We start from the raw sequence: 27,449 nt of genomic DNA, 5'->3' as shown, positions 1-27,449 counted from the left end.
CATACATGACCACTGGAAAAACCATAGCCTTGACTAGATAGAACTTTGTTGGCAAAGTAATGTCTCTGCTTTTTAACATGCTATTTAGGTTGGTCATAGCTTTTCTTCCAAGGAGCAAGCATCTTTTAATTTCATGGCTGGAGTCACCAACTGCAGTGATTTTGGAGCCCAAGAAAATAAAGTTTCTCACTGTTTCCACTGTCTCTCCATCTATTTGCCATGAAGTGATGAGACTGGATGCCATGATCTTCGTTTTTTGAATGTTGAGTTTTAAGCCAACTTTTTCACTCTCCCCTTTCACTTTCATCAAGAATCTCTTTAGTTCCTCTTTGCTTTCTGCGAAAAGGGCAGTGTGATCTGCATATCTGAGGTTATTGATATTTCTCCCAGCAATCTTGATTCTAGCTTGTGCTTCATCCAGCCCAGCATTTCAAATGATATACTCTGCATAGAAGTTAAGTAGGCAGGGTGACAATACTGCTTGACATACTCCTTCCCAATTTGGAACCAGTGCATTGCTCCATATCTGGTTCTAACTGTTGCGTCTTGACCTGCATACAGATTTCTCAGGAGGCGGGTAAGGTGGTCTGGTATTCCCACCTCTTTAAGAATTTTCCACAGTGTGCTGTTATCCACACAGTTAAAGACTTTGTCATAGTCAATAAAGCAGAAGTAGAAGTTCTTCTGGAATTATCTTGCTTTTTTGATGATCCAATGGATGTTGGCAATTTGATCTCTAGATCCTCTGCCTTCTAAAGCCAGCCATTATCAGCCTTAAAGGTAACTGCCTGCTGGCCTGTCTAACTAAACACCCGCCAGTGCCTCCATCTCACCAGTCCCCAACTGAGATCATTCTTGTTGAGTTCTGCCCCAAGGTCACAGGTGTTAGGCCTCCTCAGAAGTGGAGCCCAGAACCAAGGTCACCTCTGAAGCTGACTGAGCCCCTTTGGCTTTGCCAAGAGCCTCCTGATCATCACTAACAAGCTTCCTGACTCCCAATTAGGCAAAGATGCCAACTCCAGTAAATATCCAATAGCACCCCAACCAATCACCTAATACCAACCATCCAGTGGGAATTTTCTTTGTCTTGAGGCTGTAAAAATTAGCTATTAACCCATGGAAACTGTAGGCTCTCCCTGGTCTGCCAGGTCTGCCTGGAGGTTGGCCTGCTGTGCTCGAATTGCCCACATTATCTCTGCTCTTTGTTCTTAATAAACTCACTCCCTTCTGAAATGCTCTGTGTCTGGAAATTGTTTTACAACTCGAGCTTGGACTGCCTCAACGATTCTCCTTCCTCCCAAGTCCACTCCCTTCTCCAGTTTTCTGTTCTGGCTGTGGTGTTCCCTTCGCTCCATCTTCCAATCTAAAAATACTCCAGTCCTCCTAGGCTCCCCTTTCTTTTATCCCAAACCTAATCAGCCAATACATCTCTCTCTCTCTCTTTTTTTATTTTCTAACATCTTAGAATTGAAGACGATTTTTAAAATCCTTGTTGCTTGTCTATTTCATTTATTTGTTTATTTTTTGGCCATGCCGTAAGGCATGTGGGATCTTAGTTCCCCTACCAGGGATTGAAACTGCACCCCCTGCATTGAAAGTGTGGTCTTAACCATTGGACTGCCAGGGAAGTCCCCAACCAACAGATTTTGTTGATTCTTCCCAAGTTGCCTCCTGCTGCCCCTTCTGCTCTATTCTTCTCCCACAACTGCTGTTTAATTCAGGCCTCATCATCTGTTTCCTTCCTACAAAAAACTCCAACTCCACCTACTCCATCCTGTCCTCTGCAGAGCAATCAAAGGGTAAAAAGAAAATTCTAAACATGTTACAGCTAGAGCTTCAGACTCCCCTAGCTCGTCACCACCCACAGAATGCAAACACTTAGCATCCTGTGGAAAGCCCTTGGCATGTGACCCCAGTGCCTCACCAAACTCCATTCTCAACCCTCTGCTCTCATCTCTGCACCCCAGTCCCGAGAACCTACCCCTCCCTCCTTCCACGGCAGGTGCCTTCATGACTCTGCAACCTAACTCTGTGTCCCTGCTGCCTGGAATGACCTTCCACAAAGTCTTTGCCTGGAGAAAACTAACTTGCTTTTATCTAACCTTCCCTTCTGTATGCCTGTGTTCTCATAGTACCGACTATGCTGTATTGCAATGATTTCTCTGCCAGTCTCGTGGGAATGTAAGGATCTGGGGGGCAGGACTGCGTGCTATGAGCTCACTCACTTCTCCCTGTGTGCCCAGTGTCCAGCTCCAGAGAGTCACATAGTGGGGACCCGCTGGATGCATGGATGAGTGAATCTCTTCTATCTGTTAACAGAAACTCTGGGTCTATGTTTTCCTGCCCTAGGGCCTGTAACTCAGCGATGAGAACCTCCTGAGCTAATGCCAAGTGCCTCAGTGTCTAGGAGCTTGTCATAGGACTTCTGCTGCAGAAACCTGTTACTACAGACACTTGGTTCGAACTCAGTTAACAACGTCTACATGTTCAGTCACTTCTTGTTCCCATGGGAGTCCTGCGAGAGTGGGCCTGGGAGGGAGAGGATGTCCAGGGGGAGTCACCTGTGGGTCTGGATGGCGGCTAACCATGATGGGGATGGGACCTGGGTTACAGTGACTCAGGATGGTGTAGACTTCGTTGAGCGTCATGCAGTGAACGGGGGAGTCGTTGATCTCCACCAGCTCATCGCCACATCTGCAAGAGGCAGCAACAGGGAGCCGTCAGGCAGCTCACTCACAGGGCGTGTGCACGGCTGAGTCCCCAAGGTCCCACTTCTGCCTAGGCTGCATAATGAGACCCCAAATTCACCATGCTGACCAAAGCAGCTCATCACACACCCACTTCATGCATGACCACAAAATGGGAGACAGTGCATCCCAAAGTGGGGCAACATTCACCACAGTTTGTAACTTTTTTCTGCCCTTCTCTATCTAACTTAAGCTCAAATGAGATGGAGGGTGTAGTTTAACCAGTGTAGTGGATTAACCAATTAACCACAGGTAAACTGATCACGTCCTCTCTTGGGGCTTCTGTGTTCTCATATGCAGAATGTTTAAGGGAATGAACGAATGGGATGTGCTAAAAGATAGAGAAGAAATCACTGGTTGAGGTACCTGCATGGCATTCATTCTTATAAGGCAGGAAATGGGCGGGAGACGAGGTAGAAAAAATAAGGCTGCTTCGATAAACGGGATTTGTAAAAGCCAATTCCCTTGCTTCACACATGGGGAAAATCAGACAGAGTGAAATTATCTCAATAAGATCTCACTTAAGGACTAAAAACTTTTTCTGTTAAGTGCCACATAGTAAATATTTACCCCACTCCAGTACTCTTGCATGGAAAATCCCATGGACAGAGGAGCCTGGTAGGCTGCAGTCCATGGGGTCGCTAAGAGTGGGACACGACTGAGCAACTTCACTTTCACTTTTCACTTTCATGCACTGGAGAAGGAAATGGCAACCCACTCCAGTGTTCTTGCCTGGAGAATCCCAGGGACGGGGGAGCCTGGTGGGCTGCCGTCTACGGGGTCGCACAGAGTTGGACACGACTGAAGCGACTTAGCAGTAGTAGCAGTAAATATTTTAGGCTTTGCAGACCATACCATCTTTATGGCAACTCTGCAACTCTGATGTCATAGCATAAAAATAACAGCCTTAGAGAATATGTAAATGAGTGAGTACGGCTTCGTTCCAATAAAACGCTATTGAAAAAAAAAAAACAAAACAGATGGTGAGCCCTCATTTGCCATCCTCTGCCCTAGCTGGTTATCAGCAGAGCTGGGACTGAAATTTAGGTCTCCTGACACTGATTTCATGGTTCCTGCTGCTGTGGTTGGCTGCTTCTTTCTTCTACATTGCTATTGCAGAGTTGGTTCCCCTTTCTCCTTCTCCTTGCTAAGAAAGCACACATATTCATTGCTGTAAAAGAAGACCGTCGCCAGACAGCACCTGATGCCAAGGAAAGTGAAAGTTTCCAAAACAATCCCTACTCAGCTCAAGTCTAAGAGGGAAGACGATCTCAAAAGATTTGGACTAAAGCCATCACTCTGAGCCACTCCGTCCTAGGTGGCAGCACAGCAGCTCAGCCAATCAGCTGTCACCCTCCTGCCTAGGATAGCAGCAAACCCCTCAGTAATTCAAGCTTGTACATACTACAGTGATAGGAAAACCTTTAAAATATGGCCAAACCCTGCTAATGTAGCAAAACCCAAACTCAGTAGAGAAGGTATACATGAAGATATATTATCTGGGATACATATAAATATATAGCATATGTTGCTGTAAACAGTAGCTAAGTCATGTCCAACTCTTTGCGACCCCATGGACTATAGCCCACCAGGCTCCTCTGTCCATGGGATTCCCCAGGTAAGAATACTGGAGTGGATTGCCATTTCCTTGCCCCGAGGATCTTCCTGACCCAGGAACTGAACTTGACCCAGGAATCTCCTGCTTGGCAGGCAGATTCTTTACTGCTGAGCTACCAGCATATATCATATGCTCGATGACAGAAGATAAACCATATATGAATGTGGAACTGAGTATTCTAACAAGCTAAACTGGAATAAAATATTATTACTAGACTCAGATAACTTGTTAAAAATAAAATTTAGATTTTTACTTCTCTTAGAAGTTATTTGTAAAAAGACATACGTGAAATGCCGAAAAATCTTTTGTTTGTGCTACCAAGAAACGGAGTTAATACTATTGATTTGCTTAGTAAGCTTTTTTTTCCATATAGACTACACAGGCAAACCTCCTTGAACCTCCTGTTTATGTCACTATACAATTTACATCAGTTACATCTGAATTAAAGTGTGTTCACTTCATGTTTTCTGTTTCTGGCCATTATTCTCCGAGACAATATCTCTTACATGATGACGTGCATACAAATTCCCCGGGATCTCCTTAAAATGCTGGTTCCGATTCAGTGAGTCGGGGGAGGGCCCTGGAATTCTGCATGTCCAAGGGATTCCCAAGGGATGTCAATGCCGCTGGTCCAGGAACCACACTTTGAGGAGCAATTCTAAAGATCTCATCTTCCGATCAATCTCCTGACACACTAAGGAATTCCTGCCTTAAGATCTTTTCCAAAACATAATCGGGACATACCGCAGTCGACCGTCCAGATGTGCCACGGATCCTGGAGACAGCGTGTGCACGAAGATGCCAGAAATGCACTGGAAATAGGGAACGCTGCACAGTCCGATGCCCAGCCCGACACCAGCCTCTGGAAGGCAGAACAGAGTGGAGGCTGGGGCTTGTGACTGCACTAGACCAGGTGTGCGCTGGTCTGTCAGGGGCCCAAACTTGTCCTGGGTTAGTTGGCGTCTCCTATTGATCAATGCAGTCACTCCATGCATAGTCGCAGAGCATCACTGTGAACAGGCACTGCTCGAGGGTCAGAAACTAGTGACCAAGGCAGATGAAGATGCTGAGATCGAGCAGGGAAAGAGAAAGAAGGAAGACAGGGGGGGAGAAAGAAAAAAGGGAAAAGGAAAGGAGGAAGGGACGGAAGGAGGGAGGAAAGAGAGAAGATGCGAGGGAAGGAAGAAGGAAGGAGAGCAGGCCAGGTTGCAGAGCCAACAAGGAGGCCAGCCAGGATGGCTGGAACATAGCTTGTCATGGAGAGAGTGCTCAGAAGTCCCTCAAGGATTTCCAACTGCAATTAGCAGAGCATCAGCCAAAGAGATCAAACCAGTCAATTCTAAAGGAAATCAATCCTGAATATTCAGTGAAGGACTGATGCTGAAGCTCCAAATATTCTGGCCACCTGATGCAAAGAGCCAACTCACTGGAAAAGACCCTGATGCTGGGAAACACTGAGGACAGGAGGGGAAGAGAGTGACAGAGGATGAGATGGTTGGATGGCATCACCGACTCAATGGACATGAATTTGAGCAAACTCCAGGAGATAGTGAAGGACAGGAAAACCTGGTGTGCTGCAGTTCACGGGGTCACAAAGAGTCAGACATGACTGAGCAACTGAACAACAACAACAAAACTACAAAGGCCTGCAGGTTCTTTCTCTCTGTCCCCATGAAGAGCTCCAAAACCACTTCTCACCCTGCCCACCTTGCTGAAGCCACACTGGCCTTCCCTCTCTCCCAACAATCTGAGCCGGCTGCCTCCTCTTCACCCTCCAGGTCTCAGCCTGGCTGCACTCTGGCGGGGAGGGCCTGATGAGCCCATCGCTGTCAGCATCCACCCCGAGTGGTGAAGGGACTGGATGTTGATCTTCAAATGTCTGCATGTGAGAGCATCTCAATTCTCTGCCGCAAGTAAGAAAAAGATCCCAGAGAGGGCAAGTGACCTATCCAAGGTCCCAGCAGATTTGCCGTAGAGCTGCAACTCCTGGTTGTGTGTGTGTGTGTGTGTGTGTGTGTGTGTGTGTGTGTGTATGCATGAGAGAGAGAGACCTGTGTTTGCTTCATTCTGTTTTATTTTAACCACTGCACCAGAGCACACTGACTGAATTGACTGAATTTGGATGCTGTGTCCTGGGTTTCTGTTAACAAACAGAGCTCTAGACCCTGGGGCTAAACAATAATCATAAAACATTGTAAAATCATAAACAGAGACACAGACATAGAGAACAATCATATGGGTACCAAGGGGGAAAGGGAGGTGGGATGAACTGGGAGACTGGGACTGCCATATATACACTACTATGTATAAAATATAACTAATTTAAATATAAAATAGCTAACTGATGAGAACCTAACGTACAGCACAGAAACTCTACTCATTGCTCTCTGGTGATTTAAATGGGAAGGAAATCCAAACAAGAGGGCATATATGTATATGTATAGCTTCCCTTGTGGCTCAGAGGTTAAAGCGCCTGCCTGCAATGCGGGAGACCTGGGTTTGATCCCTGGGTCGGGAAGATACCCTGGAGAAGGAAATGGCAACCCACTCCAGTACTCTTGCCTGGAAAATCCCATGGACAGAGAAGCCTTGTAGGCTACAGTCCATGGGGTCGCAAAGAGTCAGACACGACTGAGTGACTTCACTTCACTATAGTGATTCACTTTCCTGTGCAGCAGAAACTAACACAGTGCTGTAAAGCAACCATATGAGTGCTCGGTCACTTGGTCATGTCCGACTCTTTGCAACCCCATGGACTGTAGATAGGATTTCCCAGGCAAGAATACTGAAGTGGGTTGATATTGCTTTTTCCAGGGGATCTTCCTGACCCAGGGACCAAATCCATGTCTACTGCATTGGCAAGTGGATTCTTTACCATCTGAGCCACCTGGGAAGCCATAAGGCAACTATACTCCAACAACAAAAATCTGCTTAAGGACAACAGCCTGGCCTGATTACCCCTAGAAAAGTCTGGGAGACAGCTCAGAAGTGGGGGGTCCAGTCAGAGGGTGGAGGAGGACAGTGAGGCCCCTGGGAGGCAACGCCTGCCTACCTTTCTTCAGGGACACCTCCACCAGGATCCTGTCGTTGGGCTTGGTGCTGCTGGCGGGCGCCTCGGGGCTGTCCAGGACGAAGGAGCCGCAGTCCTTGGTGACACAGGTGCTAGAGCTCAGGGAACGGCACAGTGGGGGGGACAGGTGGCTGCCCAGGGAGTGGGGGGCCGTCAGGCGGGTCCTGACTGTGAGGGTGAGCAGCCCCTTTTTGGCTTGCTGAAATAGAGAGGGTCACAGCTTCCAGCAGCAGCTCAGGGCAAGGCCGACCTTTTATTTATTACTATTTTTTTGTGAATAACAGTAGCGGAAGAACATGTTTTTGAAGAACATGTAGCAGGATGTGTGTGTGTGTGTGTGTGTGTGTGTTTGAGATATGGAAACCTGTATATACATATGCTGTTGATTAGTTGTTCAGACACGTCTGACTCCTGTTGTTCAGTCACATCTGACTCTTTGGGGCCCCATGGACTTTAGCCCGTCAGGCTCCTCTATCCATGGGATTCTCCAGGCAAGAATACTGGAGTGTTGCCATTCCCTTCTCTAGGGTATCTTCCTGACTCAGGGATCAAACCTGTTTTTCCTGCATTGACAGGTGGATTCTTTTTTTTTTTTTTTTACCATTGAACCACCAGGGAAGCCCATGTATACATTTACATGATATATATTTATATGTCTGAATATGAATACAACATCTTATATACCACATATATTCCCAGGTGAAAGTGAAAGTTGCTTAGTATTGTCTGACTCTCTGCGACCCCATGGACTATACAGGCCATGGAATTCTTCAGGCTGGAATACTGGAGTGGGTAGCCGTTCCTTTCTCCAGTGGATCTTCCTGACTCAGGAATCAAACTGGGGTCTCCTGCATTGTAGGTGGATTCTTTACCAGATGAGCTATATGGAAGCCCATCCCCAGGTGGCTCAGTAGTAAAGAATCCTCCTGCCAATGCAGAAGGTGCAAGAGACATGGGTTCAATCCCTCGGTCGGAACAATCCCCTGAAGAAGGAATTGGCAACTTACTCCAATATTCTTGCCTGGGAAATGCCATGGACAGAGGAGCCTGGCAGGCTGCAGTCCACGGGGTCGCAAAGAGCTAGACACAACTGAACACGTGTATGAGCACATACCACATATATACATCAGTTCAGTTCAGTTCAGTCGCTCAGTTGTGTCTGACTCTTTGCGACCCCATGAATCACAGCAGTCCAGGCCTCCCTGTCCATCACCAACTCCCGGAGTTTACTCAAACTCACGTCCATCGAGTCGGTGATGCCATTCAGCCATCTCATCCTCTGTCGTCCCCTTTTCCTCCTGCCCCTAATCCCTCCCAGCATCAGAGTCTTTTCCAATGAGTCAACTCTTATATATGCCAAAAAGACAGTCTTGAACTAACTAGTTGGAGACTCAAAAAATACCTTTCAGTGACTGTCTTCAAAACTTAAAGCAGATTGTAACAGAAATACGTGGAACATTTTGAAACAGTGCTATAAACCTTAGATGGTTGACGTGGCCTCAGGCAACAGTCCTGACCACACTGTGATTTCCTGAGTGAGGCCTCTTTTGGGCACTGTGCCAAGATTGGTGTCAGCGGGGTGCCCCACGCAAAGGAGCCCACCATTAGAATGTGTAGGTTTAAAGGAAGTAGGGTGACGTTGGGAGCTTGGCTCCTTTGTCTGGAGGCCTGAGCATTTGGCCATAGAGGGATAACAAATGGTCACCTTGAACTTCTGTAAAGCGTCCTGATGTGTCAGTCCAGCCATCGACTCTCCATTGAGTTCCAGAATTTCATCACCTGTTGGGAGAGGGAGGAGGGAGGAATCGTAGCTGAAAAGAGTGTGGCCCCAAGAGGGGGCGTTACCCCCACCTTAAACTCTAGTGTGCTCCCTCAACCCCCTGTCCAGCTTTCTGTGTGATGCACAAACCACCACAGAGAACATTACTCACCCAGGTCTCTCCCACTGAGAGGCAGGCAGGGCAGCAGGGCTGGGCCTTCTCTGGCCCTTCTTACAGTCCAGGGTGGGATCCAGGGTCCTTACCCAAGGCCTGGCTCGGTCGGCTCCCTGTCCACCTCCTGGCTTCACCTCTTCCCCTCCCGCCTCAGCCCCTCATGCCGCCCTCTCTCCTGGACCACTTGCTGAAACATCGTACACCGGCCTTTCTACTGTCATCTGTGAAGCTCCGTGCTTGTTTCCATGGATCTTCTCAACTACAATGTGTGTCTCCTACCTTTTTCAGCTACCATCTCTTTATTTTTTCTTGCACTGGGTCTTTGTTGTGATCCACAAGCTTTCTTTAGTTGCCATGAGTGGGCTTAGTGGCCCTGTGGCATGTGGGATCTTAGTTCCCTGATCAGGGATCGAACCTGTGTCCCCTGCATTAGAAGGAGGATTCTTAACCACTGGACCACCAGGGAAGTCTCAGCTACTGCCTCAACCTCTCAGTCTCTTCTGATTTTGTGCTTTTGGGGCATCTGGCACCTCCCACTCTCAGAGCTCTCATCACCCCAGTGGTCACTGAGAGCCCGAGAGAGTCCCTCCCTGAAGATGGGGCTTTGTAACAGCAGATGCTGTACCCCCAGGGCCAGTTCTGGGTGAGGCCTCCCTAGTACTCAGTAAATGTGGGTTGGATGTGATGTTTCCAGAATGCCATGAAGATCTTGTCTTACAGAAGAGGAAAGTGAGCTCAGGGAAGTCTGAAGTTCAAATGGTAGTAAGAATTAGGACTGGGGGCTTTTTACTCCAAGTCCTGTCTCCACAACACTAACACACCTAAGAGAAAAAATTTTTCTGTATCCAGAAATCCATTTTTATGTGCACAGAAAATCACTTTCTCCCATTCACTCAATCTATTCAATACACCAACAGAGAGCACTGTCTCTGTTTTTTTGTTTTGTTTTGTTTGACCACACTGTGAGGCATGTGGGATTTTAGTTCCCCAACCAGGGATTGAACCTGTGCCCTCTGCAGTGGAAGCAAAGTCTTAACCACCGGAACACCAGGGAAGTCCTCTGCCTCTGTATTTTTTACATGACTTTCTGGCCTGATTGCTCTTGCTGAATCTGCAGTCACTTAATTATGGTTCCATTATAGACAATCCATCTTTTTTTCTCTGGTTGTTTTAAATATACTTTTTCATTTGTCTTCAATAGCCTGAATTTTAACTAGGATGTATTGGGGTGCTTCCTTGTATTGAAGTTCTGGGCTTTGAAATAATTCTAGAATATTCTTAACCATGCTCTTATCACCTATCACTCCCCTGCTTTCACGATGCTCTTTCTTTCTAGAATTCCCATTAGATATTCTGGACCTTCTCAACCTATTCTCCATGTTTCTCTAGTGCTCATCTTTTTTTCCTCCATTGCTCTGTGTGGCCTCCCTGGATAATTTCCAGCTCACATATTCTCTTGACAGTTGCATTTATCTGCTGTCTAACCCACCCACTGAGGTTTGTTTGTTTTTAAATTTCAATGACTTTCAGTTCAGTTCAGTCGCTCAGTCGTGTCCAACTCTTTGCCACCCCATGAATCACAGCACACCAGGCCTCCATCACCAACTCCCGGAGTTCACTCAAACTCATGTCCATCGAGTCGGTGATGCCATCCAGCCATCTCATCCTCTGTCATCCCCTTTTCCTCCTGCCCCCAATCCCTCCCAGCATCAGAGTCTTAATGAGTCAACTCTTCGCATGAGGTGGCCAAAGTACTGGAGTTTCAGCTTTACCATCATTCCTTCCAAAGAAATCCCAGGGCTGATCTCCTTCAGAATGGACTGATTGGATCTCCTTGCAGTCCAAGGGACTCTCAAGAGTCTTCTCTAACACCACAGTTCAAAAGCATCAATTCTTTGGCACTCAGCTTTCTTCACAGTCCAACTCTCGCATCCATGCATGGCCACTGGAAAAACTATAGCCTTGACTAGATGGACCTTTGTTGGCAAAGTAATGTCTCTGCTTTTCAATATGCTATCTAGGTTGGTCATAACTTTCCTTCCAAGGAGTAAGCGTCTTTTAATTTCATGGCTGCAGTCACCAACTGCAGGGATTTTGGAGCCCAAAAAGATAAAGTCTGACACGGTTTCCACTGTTTCCCCATCTATTTCCCATGAAGTGATGGGACCAGATGCCATGATCTTCGTTTTCTGAATGTTGAGTTTGAAGCCAACTTTTTCACTCTCCACTTTCACTTTCATCAAGAGGCTTTTTAGTTCCTCTTCACTTTCTGCCATAAGGGTGGTGTCATCTGCATATCTGAGGTTGATATTTTTCCTGGCAATGACTTAACTTTTTTTAATTTCTAAGTTATTTTTTCACATTTATCTTTTCATTGTGTTCTATTCTTTCCTTATTGTTTTTCAGTTACTTCTTTTATTTTTTTTCAGCATATTATACACTGAGAAATAATTACCACAATATTGTTGTTGTTCAGTCACTAAGTCATGTCTGATTCTTTTTGACCCAATGGACTGCAACACGCCAGGCTTTCCTGTCCTTCACCACCTCCAGGAGTTTTCTCAAACTCATAACCTAGTTAATATTAGTCACCACACGTGGTTACAAGTTGATTTTGTTGTTGTTGTTGTTGTTGTGATGAGAAAACTTTCAAGATCTACTATCTAAAGAGGGGTGTGGTTGTCAAAGCAGTGGAGGGCTGGAAGAGGGAAGGAGTGGAGTTTGGGATTGGCAGATGCCAACTAGTATATACAGGATGGATAGACAGGAAGGTTCTACTGTGCAGCACAGGGAACTACATTCAATATCCAGTGATAAACCATAATGGAGAAGAACATGAAAAAAAACATGTGTATCACTGAGTCGCTTTGCTATACAATAAAAATTAGCACAACACTATAAATCATCTATACTTCAATAAAATTTTTTTAAAAAGCTCTACTCTCTTAGCAACTTTCAAACACACAATATAATATTATTAACTAAAGTCACCATGATTGATTCATTTTATAACTGGAAGTTAATGGCTTTTGACCACCTTCATCAATTTTGCCCACCTCCAGCAACCACCCATTTATTCTCTGAATCTGTGAGTTCAGGTTTTTTGTTTTGTTTTTAGTCCACATGTAAGTAAGATCATGTACTGTCTTTCTCTGTCTGCTTATCTCACACAGCATAATGTCTTCAAGGTCCATCCATGTTGTCCTAAGTGGCAGGATTTAATTCTTTTTATGGCTGAAAAGTTATAGTCTTTATTTTCAACTCATTTTCAAGGGGAGCTTGTTTTCTAGTGGAACTCTCATAGCCCTCAGACTGCTAACTTTTATTTTTTCCCTTTTTTTCCCAGTAGGCACACAGGGGTCTCAGGGCTGGTTTAGGACTAGTTGTAACATTAGCTCTGTGGCATGGAAGTGCTGAGACCCAGGTTCTGATGGGAAAGCTGAAGACTCACCCAGACACAGACTGACTCTTTGTTTTCTTGAGGGAGATGTCTTTCTTCCACCCAAGAGCCAAGGGCAAAGTTATGTTTCCTCCTTGCTTCCCTTGGCTTGCTGGCTCATGAGCATGAAGGCTTTCTGCAGGTTCTCAGAGGGTCCCAGGGCCCATGGCCACCTCCCCTGTCCCTGTATGGGCATCAAAGCCCAGTCCTTGGGCCTTATGCCCCATAAGCAGCTTCCTGTGCTACTGCCAGGGACAGAGAGAAGAGACAAAGTAGGTGATTAAATAGTTAATTCCACTAGCGGACTGTGAGTAGAAAAAATATGGGAGACCCTGTCAGCTAATGATTACTCAGGAAAGCAGGTTTGCTTAACCAAGCAGTCTTGTTTAGCAACAAAACCATGCGACAGAGGCAGGAGACATGCCCCAAAACAGTGAAACAACAGTGGCGTGAGCCCACATGCTGCCCAGTGAGCTCAGTAAGTTAATGATCCCTAGGACACGCTCTCTGCACACATGAAAAACAGCAATTTGTGGACCTAACTTGACCTGCAGGGACAAGAAAACTTGCCTGCCCAACCTGGAAGAGGAACTGATGATGGACACATGACGTCTACTCAAGAAAGAGAAAGAAGGTCTTCTCCTCCTCCCCACATTTCCTTATTATTATAAAACTGTAGCCCAGTAAGTCTCAGGGGGTGGCATTTCTCACCTACCCATCTATAGAATTCACAAGTGTACTATTCTAATAAATCACTTATCTACTACTTTGTCTCTCACTGAATTCTTTCTGTGCTGAGACATAAAGAACAATGGTACCAGAGCTGTTTGGAGCCCTGGAAATGACACCAGTCAGTTTCACTATCACATCATCAATTCCTGGGAAGGTCATACTTAAGATCAAGTGGTTTCTTTGTGTCTGAGAAGCTGGGTGTTTCCATTTCTTTCTCTAAAGTTTGAATGTGCTATTTTATCCAACGTGTCTGTGACAATAAAAGGGGTGGGGAGAATATTCAAATCAGCTTAATATGTTCAGTTGCTAAAACTAGAGGAGAAAAACAAAAGGCTCAGTCCTCTTCCTTAGAAGATGCCAAGTTGAGGAATGAAAACTGACAAATTAAAAAAATAATCACAATATAACTAAGTGCATGCTGAAGGAAGGATTTATAAAGGCCATACTTCATACCTCACTACCCATTCTTCATTACACAAAATCCTGAACTTGTCTTCAAATTATGAGAAGGTCCATCTCAAGGGAGCCACAGAGCCCAACTCTGGAACCTCCAGAGTCTTTATTCCTTATTTGGTCATTTTTGGTGGAAGGTGTTTAGTCTTGGTTTTGCCATATAAATCTTACACAATCATTTTCTTGCAAGGGGAATACAGATGAAACATTATTAGCCTTGATCTGGACACAATAGTTTTGTTGCACCTGTCAACTACAAAGTGGCACCTGCCAAGGGCATCTGCCATCTGCCTCTGAGGAGACTGAACCCTGTGCTGCTGCAGCTGTTGACCTTTGACACGCCCTGAAGGGAGTCCAGGGTAGAGAGTGAGGCTCTTTGAGCTCCCGGGAAACTGGTGGAACAGATCTTTATAGCTTGATATTTTCAGGAACTGATTTTATGACCCCAATCCTCACATTTCCTCATATCTAGAAAAGCACTAAGTCCTTTCATGGTGACATTAGCTCCTCGTGACTAGCAGAAAACCTCTTGTAAAATAAGTGCTTGATTGCATGGAACACCGCCTTCACCAAATCTTATATACTGACCTGCCCCCACTGCCTCCTTGGAGCAGTCTCTCAGAACTATGTGAGGTGCTGTTTCCTGGGCTGCAGTCCTCATTTTGCCCCAAATGAAACTTAACTCCACCTCTCACATTGTGCATCTTCTTGTTTTCAGTCGACACAACAGATATATCCCCTGTGAATTCTTTTCTTTAAAAAAAATTATTCATTCATCCATTTATTTATTTGTGCCTGTGGGTCTTTGTCTAGTTGCGGTGCGCGGGTTTCTTATTGTGGTGGTTTCTCTAGTTGCAGAGTGTGAACTCTGCGGTGAGAGGGCTTCCATAGTTGTGTCACACGGGATTAGTTGCTCCTCAGTATGTGGGATCTTCCCCGACCAGGGATCGAACCTGTGTCTCCTGCATTGGCAGACAGATTCTTTACTGCTGAGCCACCAGGGAAGCCCCTCGAGGCCCTATTCTTAAGCTTCACTTTTGAAAGAAGTTACAAAAGGGGATTCAGTCAATTATCTGAGGCTGGAATCAAGGACTGCAAACTAGCTGAGTGCCTTTTTCACCGAACTCTTATGATTACTATGAACTAAGGGAGACAAATACCTGGAAAGAAAATCCATGAAGCTAGTTTCTCCTGGCCACTTCAGTTCCTCCTCCACCTTTTATTCAAACACAGAAAAGTTCAGCGGATATAAATCAGAGTCTTAAGATCCTGATCTACTTTCTTCTTTTTCTTTTAGGGACTCATCTGCAGGCCTCTGGATTCAGTTATTCCCCTAAAGCTGTGCCTCAGCCCTCTTCACTCTCCACTCTTCCCTGCCTCCTTTATCCACTCTATAACTTCAGCTAGTTTCCACATGACCCTAAAAACAATTCAACAAGCTTAAGTCCCTTGAACTGGGACCCAAATTTTCATTCGCCTGTTGGACTGCGCCACCTAGTGGTCACCTGGAGACCTGACTCCACTCTGCTGTTTAAACCTGAATATCTTCATTTGGTCCTCTTCCTTCACCTTCTTGTTGTGGTTGTTGTTCAGTCACTAAGTCGTGTTCCACTCTTTGCAACACCATGGAATGCAGCACACCAGGCTTCTGTGTCCTTCTCCTGGAGTTTGCTCAAACTCATGTCCATTGAGTTGGTGATGCTACCCAACCATCTCACCTCCTGTCACCCCCGATCCTCCTGCCCTCAATCTTTCCCAGCATCAGGGTCTTTTCCAATGAGTTGGCTGTTTGCATCAGGTGGCCAAATGAATATTCAGTCTTTCCAATGAATATTCAGGATTGATTTCCTTTAGGATTGACTGGTTTGATCTCCTTTCAGTCCAAGGGACTCTCAAGAGTCTTCTTCAGCACCGCAGTTTGAAAGCCTAAATTCTTTGGCACTCAGCCTTCTTTATGGTACAACTCTCATATCCATACATGACTACTGGAAAAACCATAGCTTTGACTAGATGGACCATTGTGGGTAAAATGATGTCTCCGCTTTTTAATATGCTGTCTAAGTTTGTCATAACTTTTCTTTTAAGGAGCAAGCATCTTTTAGTTTTGTGGCTGCAGTCATTGTCTGCAGTGATTTTGGAGCCCAAGAAAATAAAATCTGTCATTGTTTCCACTTTTTCCACATCTATTTGCATGAAGTGATGGCACTGGATGCCATGATCTTCGTTGTTTGTTTGTTTGTTTGTTTTTTCATTTTTTGAATGTTGAATTTTAAGCCAGTTTTTTTCACTCTCCTCCTTCACCCTCATCAAGAGGCTCTTTAGTTCCTCTTCACTTTCTGGCATTAGAGCTGTACCATCTGCATATCTGAGGTTGTTGATATTTTTCTGGGCAATCTTGATTCCAGCTTGTGATTCATCCAGTCCTCCGCCTCCTATTCTATGTAACTCATCATTGTTCTCTGGTTTACTAAGATCAGACAACTTCAGGGGTTCTCTGGCCTCATCTGCCACCGCCACAGAAGCCACTGCTTCACCCTTCAGTATCTTTCTCTTCCCAAGTTTACAGCCTCAGGGAAGACCCTGAAGAGCTAGGAGCCTGGCTCTTGAAATAGCTTCTAAACTGGTTTTATTGTTTCTGGTGTCTGGCCAGTCCACTTCATCTTACACTCAGCTTCCTGAATCATCTTAAAAAAAAAAAACAAATAAAAAAAACCCTGGTCCTGGCCAGTCCTTCCCAAATTAGAAAAAGCTTCCAACACTCCCCACTGTCCATATAATAAAATCCATATGCATAACCCTGTATAATGTTACAGTTGGCAAACTTTTTCTATAAAGAGCCAGACAGAAAATGTTTTAAACTTTGCAAGCACAAGCTGTCTGTAGAAACTACTCAATGCTGCCTAAGAGCAGCTGTAGACCAGAGGTCAATGAGTGAGTACGGCTGTGTCCCAGTAAAGCTCTTCTATGGAGACTGAAATTTGAATTTAATTTGTCACAAAAGCATCAAAACATCTTTTGACTTTTTTTCAGCCATTGAAGAAATAGGGAAACTGTCCTTCATTCATGAGCCTTATAAACATAGGCAGTGGCCCAGACATGGCCTGCAAGGCTCTAGTTGGTCAACCCTACCCTGAAAACAAATTAGATTATTAAAGGTGGTAAGGCTTCCAGCAAAGTGTGCAGAAACTGGCCTGATAGGGAAGAGAAGGAAGGTTGTGAGGTCTCTTATCTTTAAAGATCCATTTGTAGCCCAGTGTCAGGCCTGCAGGGTTTTCAGTCTGCTCTGTGACCATCTGCTCCCAAATTCTGCCTTCCAGTTAGAACATGGGGTCAAGCATCTTATCCAATAACTGGTGGGTGACTGTGGGGTGGGACTGGGTGGGGAGAAAACCCTCCCCTCCAAGACAAGGAGACAGAGAGGGGCACTCGGGGAGCATCTCAGGCCCTTCAACTCCTTCCTCTCAGGGGCTTCCCTCCCCAGAAGAGATGAATAAGCTGAAGGGAGGTAGTTGATAGCACAGGGTGGGCAGAAGGGGAAGGAGGGCAGTGGGGTGGACCATTAGCTTCTCAGTAGAAGGACCCCATCTGATAATCTTCTGCATTCCTAGAGTCCAGAACAGGACAGGCTCGCAGAGAACATTCACCCAACTCATTAGAGCACTGGGCCTGGCTCCCCATGGTTGTGGGCTGGGGTGGGCAGACAACAGAAAAGAAACAGGATGTCAATAGGAGGGGGGTGCCAGCAACTGAGAGGAGCCTTGAAAAGCAAAGGCAGCAATAGGAATGCAAGGGGCAGAGCAGATGCCTTGGTTCTCTGTCCCAGGCCAATGACAGACTGAGGGTGCAAACACACCCAGCCAATGGGCCAGGCATGATAGAGCCATCACGGCCGTGTATCCCACTGCCTGCAGACTCTCTGCAGAATCCATGCAAGCTGGATTCTGAAGGCTTGAGACACATATTACGTTCCCAAGAGCTTCTACCAGGGCTTCCCTAGTGGTCCAGTGGTTAAGATTTTGCCTTCCAATGCAGGGGATCTGGGTTCGATTCCTGGTTGGGGAATTAAGATCCCACATGCTTCACAGCCAAGAAAACAAAACATAAAACAGAAGCAATTTTGTAATAAATTCAATAAAGACTTTAAAATGGCCCACACAAACAGTGTCTACTGGAAGCCTGGGGAGCCTGGGGATTCTCTTTTGATTCCTCAAACGTCACCTAGTAAAGCCTCGGAGATCTACCTTCTTGTAGCCTTCCATCAGCTGCTGCTGCTCCCCCTGCAAAGATGGTTTTAACGTAAATTCCAATGGGGCCATAAATGCTGTCCTTGCCTCCAACAATGCTGAAGCCCAGGCCCTGGGAAAGAAGAAAAGAAGGTCAGACTGAGGCATGTTCCATGCCATTCATTGGGGTTTCCCAGTGGCTCAGTGATAAAGGAACCCACCTGCTAATGCAGGAAATCCACATTCAATCCCTGGGTGGGGAAGATCCCCTGAGAAACGAAATGGCAACCCACTGCAGTATACTTGCCTGGGAAATCCCATGAACAGAGATGCCTGGTGGGCTATAGTCCATGGGGTTGCAAAGAGTCAGACATGACTAAACAACAACAACAACAACTTCCCAAGGAGGCTTAGCCTGGGTCGCTCCTCTTGAGACTGTGAGCTCAGGGAGGCAGTGGGTGCATCTTATTTGTCAGGGTCTGGTCTCCGGAGGCAGATGCTCAGGAAATATATGTTGTAGAGTGAAGGCATGAACACTGGCTGGAGGCTGGGCCTCTGGATTCAGCTCACAAGCATGCCAGGGCATGGTCAGCATCACGGCTTCCAGGAAGATCCCTCCAAGTGATGGCTGCCGGGTATCAGCATCACTGCGGCTGTTTCTCCTAGGCAGTTTTTCCTAGGCTCCTCGGAGAAGTTCATGCATCACCCATCATCAGAGAGGTGGCAGGCCTGAGAGCCACCTTCAGATCCTAAGAGAACCCAGTGAGCAGGGGCCAGACAGGAAAGTAGTGTGGACACAGTGCTGGTGTGAGCTTCTGGTGAAGGTGGTGGGTGTTGCAGGATGGGGAGACCAGTGGGGTCCAGGAGAAGCACAGTGGTAGGAAAATGAGAAAGTGGATTGGGCTTCTGTTTGGGCTCCCAGCTTCTTCCTGGCTGAAATAATTGCTCTAGACCCAAACTTTCAGCTGCCCTAGTGAGGCAGGATGGTGCAGTGGGCAAGAATAAGAGCCCGGGGTCAGAAGGTCTTCAGTCACTGTCATGGTTCAGTTGCTCACTAACCAAGTGATCTTGGCAAGTCCTGTGAGTCCCAGATTCTCAGCTCCTTGTCTACGTTGTTATTTAGGCATCGATCGTGTTTGACTCTTTCCGACCCATGGACTGTAGCCCGCCAGGCTCCTCTGTCCATGGAATTCTCCAGCAAGAATACTGGAGTGGATTGCCATTTCCTTCTCCAGGGGATCTTCCCAACCCAGGGATCAAACTCAGGTCCCCTGCATAGGCAGGTGGATTCTTGATTGCTGAACCACCAGGTAAGCCCTCCTCATCTATTAGCAGAAAATAACAGGGTTTTGTGACAATTAATGGAAGGATCCCTGCAAATCCCCTGGTGCTGTGCCTGGGTTTTGGCAGCTGCTTTTGTGGTTTGACTTTAGGTTAAAGTGTCTGCCTGCAATGCGGGAGACCCAGGTTCAATCCCTGGATGGGGAAGATCCCCTGGAGAAGGAAATGGCAACCCACTCCAGTATTCTTGTCTGGAGAATCCCATGGAGGGAGGAGCCTGGTAGGCTACAGTACATGGGGTTGCAAAGAGTTGGACACGACTGAGCTACTTCACTTCTTCTACCTCAAGCGCTGGTGGATCCTTCCAGCTCTGCTTCCTCCTCCTCAACTCAGTTCTGGCCTCACTCCTACTCATGCCTGTTAATGATGAGGTCTTGGATGTGGAGGTTGTATGAGGGAGACAGTGGGAGGCCTGCCCTATTTCTGAAGCCACCACTCCTGCTCTGCACTCCAGGCTTCCTATGCCAAATACCTTCCTGCTTCCCATCAAGGCCAATTCAATCTGCTCAGTGATGCATACGCCCATGAAGTCTACTCACTGACTGTACAATCTACGCACACTGAGATAACTGACACCATTTTTAATCATCTTTGCTAGAGGGTTGGTGCCCTTTTCCATTCTGCCTTCCTTTTTATATGTATACAACTTTTATTTTTTAGGCCGTGCCATGCACACATAGAATCTTAGTTCCCCAACCAGGAATCGAACCCTTGCTCCTTGCATTGAAAGTACAGATTCTTAACTGCTGGACAGCAGGGAAGTCCTTGCCTTCACTTGAGCACTGCAAAAGACAATCTCAAAACAATCTCAAAGTCGATGGTATTAAAATGCATCTGCCCAAATGCAAGAGATGATGAAGGGCAGGGAAGCCTGGCATGCTACAGTCCATGGGGTCACAAAGAGTCGGACGCGACTGAGCAACTGAACAACAAAAAATGCAAGAAGGTAAAAGCATTGTGATTTACAAATCAGGAAGAGAAGCTGTTTGGAGAAAATTGGGCACTGGAGAGAGTGACTCCCTTGTGACTAGAGGGACAGTTATCTTAGCTCTTCCCACTGGTTTCTCCTCGTTTCTCTGCTGAGCTCCCAGGAGATAGAAGTGATGAGGGGTGGAGAGGAGGACTTTAGACATGTGGAGCCTTCCTCTAGGAAGACCATTTTGGTGAATAGCTTCTCACACCACATGCCAAAATCATGAGGTGGGTAGAAACCTACCCTTCCATTAAGCATCTTGGTCACTTGGGCTGGCCTGAGAACTCTGCAGCAGCAGCCGTGTCTACCCCAGAAGTTCTTTGGTGCCCATGTCATCTCCTTGCTCAGGGCAGCATGCTCTGTGGGGCGTGCCCAGAGCACTGGGGCTGTCCCACCACCTCCACTGCTTTTCTCCTTATCTTTCAGTATTTCTCGACTGTGAGGCAAAAATCAGTCTGCATATCTGAATTCGGGGAGACACATGGACTGAATGTGTGTTCCCCCCCATCAAATCAATACATTAGGGGAAACTTTCAGAGGTGACTAGGCCATAAAGGTGGAGCCCTCATGAAGGGGGCAGGGGCAAGACAGGGGGAGGAGATAAAGAAGCACAACCACTGTATATGAAATATGTTGGCTATAAGGAGACATTGCACAGCACAGGGAACAGAGCCAATATTTTACAGTAATTGTGAATAGAATATAATCTTTAAAAATTGTGAGTCACTATGTTGTATACCTGAAACATATAATATTGTACATCAACTATGTGTGTGCTCAGTTGCTCAGTCGTGTCCGACTCAGCGACCCAAGGACTGTAGCCTGTCTTGGGTTACAGTCCTCTGTCTGTAGGCTCCTCTGTCCATGGGATTCTCCAGGCAAGAATATGAGAGCAGGTTGCCATGCCCTCCTCTAGGGGATCTTCCTGACCCAGGGATCAAACCTGGGTCTCTTGCATTACAGGCAGCTTCTTTACCAACTTAGCCACTGTAAAATCAGGGAAGAAGTCCTCAACATACATGGCAACTGCCAGCACCTTCAACTTGGACTCCCAGCCTCCAGAGCCATGAGAAATAAACATAAGCTGTTTAAGCTGCCCAGTCTAAGGTATTTTTGTTATAGCACCTGAACTGACCCTGACGATGATTTGAACTGACCCTGACGATGATTTGAACTGAATCATCGGGTAAAACTATTTTCAAAAACAGCAAACCAGGGACAAACTGGGGAACATTCATCTTCCTATGACCTGCTCTGTGCAGAGCTAGGCTGCCTGCCCCTCCCTGAGCCTGCTCGCATGAGAGCATCTGACACTCCTGTTCCAAGCCCGGATCCCCAGCCCCTGTCCCCATCCCCACCAGCTCCTTGGGAACACGTGTCCATCCAGGAGCCTCCCCTGGCCATGGTCCTTGCTCACCTTGGCCTGGCCCTTCATCAGCACGATGTTGGAGATGACAGACGCCTGGAGGCCCCCTGAGGGCTGCACGAGCTGAGCTGTGCTGAGCGACCGTGTCGGTCTTGACAAGCCCTGGAAAAAGGGTGAGGTGGAGAGAGGATGAGTCCAAGGATGTCGGCTCACTACCCCAGGAAGGGGGAAAGCCCATGGAGGAGAAAACCCTGATGCCTGCTCTTCTGAGTGTCTGCCACATGGCGGCTGCAGTGAGGTGAATGCAGGGCGGATGGTTGGGAGTCCAGTGCAAGGGTCTGTTTTGGTGGCCCCAGGAGACATCTTTGCTGAGCCCAGGCTCCTTTTCGACCAGCAGCCAGATGCTCACTAAGATTTGTTACAGGAGTGAGTCCCGAGTCACAGATCACACATCACAGACCACAGACAGTGAGTCCTATACTCAGAGTCCCCAGCAGAGGCTGGTAGGTCAATGGCCAAGAATGTCCTCAACAGAATCCAAGGCACATTTACTGAGACCCTCATCTGGGCCAGGCACAGGGTGGTGGGCAGAGGGTCAGGAACCCCAAGATGTGGGACTTCCCTGGTAATCTGGTGGTTAAGAATCTGCCTTCTGATGCCAGGGACTCAGGTTCGATCCCTGGTCAGTGAAATAAGATCCCACATGCTTGCAGTGCAGTCGAATAAATAAATAGAACTCTTTTAAAGAATTGTTTTTAAAATTATGAACTCCCATGCCTTCCTTAACTTGCCCCCACTTCCCTCGACGACCTCTTAGGGTCACTGTGCAGATGAAATTAAGGGATCCACATAAAGCCCCACTTCAGGGTCTGCACAGGTGAAGTGTTCTCTGCCCATATGAGATCCTAACAACATGGAAGCAGCTGCGGGCAGCGGTCACAGGTGACCATTCCTCATGTTGTTCTCTGCCCCCAAGCCAGCTCCTCACCACTGTAGCCCTGTGGACATCAAACCACCAGGAAGGCTCTTCAAGCAGTCTTCCCCTCGCTCCCTCTTCTCGGGCCTCCCTGCCCTTCGTTCTTACCACAGCCTTTGCTGCAGGAAAATCCAGTTGTTGAGAGAGAGACTTCCTGCCACTGCAGAGGGAATAAGGCTGCCTATCCGCTGAAACCGCTGACTTCTTGGTTGTTGGAAAATCCGTCTCTCCTGTGCAATAGGGATTGACACCTAACCCAGGAGAGGAAAGAAAGGGAGAAATCATTTGTGTTCTCAGACAGCGAAGCTCAAGATAGAATGTCGTCCTCGCCTATGGCCAGCCCTCACAAGCTGGGGGCCAGAGTGAACTTGAAGCATGGAGCGCCCAGCACCGGGTACGTGATAGGGAGGGCAGAGGAAGAAGTAGGCGGTATTCTGGCTACCTTTGTCCATGCTGTGTGCTCCATGGGGTGAGGGTGGGACTGTCGCTTCCATTTCAACTCAGCTCAACTTAGTGAGGGTTGATGTGGCCTCTCCTACGTGTCAAGTAGGATGCTGGGTCCTCAGGAAACCACAATGATCTGTCAGCTCCAGTCCCTGCTGCCGGGGGTGAGGAGGGGGGCATTTCAAGAGAGAGGAGGAAAGCAGAAATGATGCCCCATACAGGCAGGGCCAGAGGAGAGATGGGGCAGAAGCCTGGGTGATCTGCCTCTTACACACACATTTGCACACAGGTACATAAAGAGTCATGTCTGACTCTTTGCGACCCCATAGACTGTAGTCCACCAGGCTCCTCTGTCCGTGGGATTCTCCAGACAAGAATACTGCAGTGGGTTGCCATGCCCTCCTCCAGGGGATCTTCCCAACCCAGGAATCAAACCAGGGTCTCCTGCATTGGCAGGTGGATTCTTTACCACTGCAGGACCAGGGAAGGCCACACACCCCTAACACAGGCAGGCAAAGAGTCAACTCTTGAGTCCTTGGGGATCTAAGAATATGCATGGCAATCATCTTCTCTTCCTTTAGGGGGAAACTCAGACTTCCTTTTACCCAACTAGGAAATCTACCCTACTGCTTTCAGCTGGAAAAATCTTCAGAGATTATCTGCCATGGCTCCTCGCTGTCTAAGACCAGTGCTTCCCAACTGAAATACAATGCAAGTCATATATGTAATCTGAAATTTTCTAGTAGCCACATTTTTAAAAGTAAAAGAAAAAGAGTTTAATGTTAATTTTTTTTTTTTTTTTTGGTCATGCTTCACAGCTTGAGGGATGCTAGTTCCCTGACCAGGGATCAAACTCGTGTCTCCTGCAGTGGAACTGGAGAGTCTTAACCACTAGACTTCCAGGGAAGTCCCTAATATTTTATTTAGTTCAATACACCTAAACTCTGTCATTTCAACATATAAATAATCTGCAAAGTTATTAATGAGGTATTTTGCATCTTTTCTTTAGTTTTGTGCTTAGTCTTTTAAATGGGCACATCTTTTACCCTTCTGAGCATCTCCATTTGGATAAGCCACATTACAAGTGAGAAGGATGTGGACACTGGCCACCATACTGGACGTCAGGCACCCAAAGAAGGGCGGGGCTTTCCTAGTACCCAAGTGGCTTTGGTGGGAAATTCCCCAAGATAAAGATGTGAAATTGGTGGTGGTTCAGAGGGAAGAAGGTAGGTTGGCAGAGAGCTTTGGTTTGCATTTATTCTTGGGGTAGGAAAGACTTAAGTTGCTTTATAGGCTGGAGAAAGGAAGCCATTACCCAGAGTGGGCTGAGAAAATGGAACACAGTGGGCTTTCATGGAGATGTGAGATCCCTAAGGGAGGAGGAGGAAAGGGACGAAGGCCTGGGGGAGAAAGGAGGTGTCGTGGTTCACTGGTGGTCCAAGTGCCCCTGCGAGGGCAGCTGCTCCCAGCATCTCTCCACACTAGGAGGTGGTTCTCCCCAACTCACAGGGACCAAGTGCCCCCAGAGGGGCCAGGAGAGAGAGGAAGCCGAGAGCTTCGGAAAACCACACTCCAGAAAGAGGGGACACAGAATCATGGGGCGGAGTTGGGAAGTGGAGCTATAGATGATCCTAAATCTGCCTGGGCATCATGTTTTTTTTTAATATATACTTTTGTTTATTTATTTATGGCCATGCTGGGTCTTTGTGGCTGTGCAGGCTTTTCTCTAGCTGCAGCAAGCAGTGGCTACTCTCTGGTTGTGGCGCATGGACTTCTCATTGTGGTGGCTTCTCTTGTTGCGGAACCCAGGCTGTAGGGTGCATGGGCTCAGTAGTTGTGGCTCCCGGGCTCTAGAGCACAGGCTCAGCAGCTGTGGTGCACAGGCTTAGTTGCTCCCAGGTATGTGGGATCTTCCCAGACCAGGGATCAAACCCACATCTCCTGCATTGGCAGGTGGACTGTTAACCAGTGAGCCAACAAGGAAGCCCAGGCAACATATTTATTGAATGTTTTATCATAAGTGGCTCAAATTTCAATGCCCCACCCAGACCTGCTGAATCCACGCCTGTACAGATGGCGTCTGGGGGAGTCTGTGTGCTTATCAGGCTCCCCTGGTGGTGTGTCCAGTCCTTCAGTGGTCTTTTGGGGAAACACAAAAGTCCAATCCTTACTTTATCATGAGGAAATGGATCCCAGTTTCCCGTTCTCCTGCCCTCAGCAGGGCAAGGGGACTACCATATGAAGAAGGGCAGCAGTGCATGGCTTGGGTTCAGGGAATATGGACAAGCAAACACGTGGCCAACTTGGATCAGCCTATAGGACAGAAGCACCTAGAGCCACAGGCCAGCACCATGGGAGCAAGACTGGCCACACCAACTCCGTTTCTGTCTTCACTGAGCTAGGCAGAAAAAGAAAAAAAGTCAACTCAGGCTTTCTGAGCAGGGAGTTCCTGCTCCCACTGTGAGTTCGGATCAGCAAGGACACAGGCCTGGAGTCAGGACAGAACAGTCTCTCCAAAGCACTAACTGGTGGTCTGAGCCCTTTCCTGCCCCTTCTGAAAATGACTGGATATGTTTCAACATCAAGGAAATACATCAAAATTATCACCTTGGCTGGGGTGGGAGGGAGTTGAAACCAGTTAGCACTGAGTTCACTGAAAATGGGGTTATAAAATCCAAATGCAAAAGCCAAAACAATTTTTGACAGGGAAACTATGTATTTTTATGGTTATATAATAACATGCTTTTGAATTGTGGTGCTGGAGAACACTCTTGAGTCCCTTGGACAGAAGGAGATCAAACCAGTCACTTCTAAAGGGAATCAATCCTGAATATTCATTAGAAGGGCTGATGCTGAAGCTCCAAAATTTGACCACCTGATGCGAAGAACTGACTCATTGGAAAAGACCCTGATGCTGGGAAAGATTGAAGGCAGGAGGAGAAGAGGATGACAGAGGATGAAATTGTTGGATGGCATTACTGACTCAATGGACAAAAGTTTGAGCAAACTCCAGGAGATAGTGAAGGACAGGGAAGCCTGGTGCGCTGCAGTCCAGGGAGTTGCAAAGAGTCAGACATAACTGAATGACTGAACAACAATAATAACATGAGTTTTTATTTAAGTTTACATGGTATTATGAAATGGGGAAATAAATGGGAATGGGTCTAGAGACAAATAACCCCATCTCCCATAAGGCTGACAATTTGGAAAAATACAGTCTCAAGTATTATTATTAATAATTGATTAAACCTAATTGATTAAACTTAATCAATGAAGAAGTGGTGATAAAAAACTAAATAAACCTGCCAAATCACTGCAAAAACTAAACACAGAAAACAAATAAAAAGTGACCATAAAAATAGAAAGACTCTGTGAAACCCCATGGACCATAGCCTGCCAGGCTCCTCTGTCCATGGGATTTCCCGGGCAAGAACACTGGAGCGAGTTGTCCTGCTCTCCTCCAGAGGATCTTCCCAACCCAGGGACTGAACTCTTATGTCTCTTGCATTGGCAGGCAGTTTCTTTACCACTAGCACCACCTGGGAAGCCCTAAAAAGAATATGAATAAAAGCAAATATTAATTATAATACTAAAGTCAATGGCTTAAGCTTCTCTCTTAGAAAGACTGCCACATTTACTTTCAAGATCTAAGTGCATATCATTTGCAAGAGATAAACAAAGTAAGCAAAAAGAATGAAATAAAAGGATGGGCAAAAACTACCAATGACTGATGCTGGAATCAGGCACTTAGGAAAAAAAAATCTATCTAGATTTTTGTTTCATATCAAACATCAAAAATAAACTACAAAGAGAGTAAATTTATGGGGAAGGCAAATAATTTAAAAACTAGAATAAAATACTAGGTAGAAATAATTTAATCAATATGGTTCTACACAAAATAATCTTCATATTATATAACTTCTGTGGTTCTCTCATAAATCTGTAATCAAATATGATCCAAGAAACATGTGCAAGCATATATCTATAATTACCTTGTAAATCTTGATAAATTGGAGGCAATTTAAAGGTGTCATAGTGTAATAATTAAATAAGTGTACATGAGAAGTAATAGCTCTCTACATGTAGAAGAAACTTTTAGGATTAGACAGGAAAAATTTGATGGATTTGATTAG

At 46.4% G+C, this 27,449-nt stretch overlaps 1 protein-coding gene across 3 annotated transcripts in view; it reads right to left on the bottom strand.

Annotated features, from left to right (window-relative positions):
- Positions 1-27,449, bottom strand: part of IL16 (interleukin 16) — a 110,259-nt gene that overhangs the window by 27,627 nt on the left and 55,183 nt on the right. For all 3 annotated transcript variants that reach the window (XM_055555755.1, XM_055555756.1, XM_055555757.1), the window contains exons 4-10: positions 22,981-23,123; positions 21,948-22,058; positions 18,235-18,349; positions 9,141-9,214; positions 7,418-7,634; positions 5,110-5,227; positions 2,562-2,694 (exon numbers count right to left, since the gene is read on the bottom strand). In XM_055555755.1, coding sequence (XP_055411730.1) covers positions 2,562-2,694; positions 5,110-5,227; positions 7,418-7,634; positions 9,141-9,214; positions 18,235-18,349; positions 21,948-22,058; positions 22,981-23,123 — 911 coding nt within the window. The remainder of the gene's footprint in view (positions 1-2,561; positions 2,695-5,109; positions 5,228-7,417; positions 7,635-9,140; positions 9,215-18,234; positions 18,350-21,947; positions 22,059-22,980; positions 23,124-27,449) is intronic.

This window comes from Bubalus kerabau, chromosome 19 (genome assembly GCF_029407905.1).
Source record: "Bubalus kerabau isolate K-KA32 ecotype Philippines breed swamp buffalo chromosome 19, PCC_UOA_SB_1v2, whole genome shotgun sequence".
Taxonomy (NCBI): Eukaryota; Metazoa; Chordata; class Mammalia; order Artiodactyla; family Bovidae; genus Bubalus; species Bubalus kerabau.
Note: the sequence above shows the minus strand (reverse complement) of the source record. Positions and strands in the feature narration are given on the sequence as shown.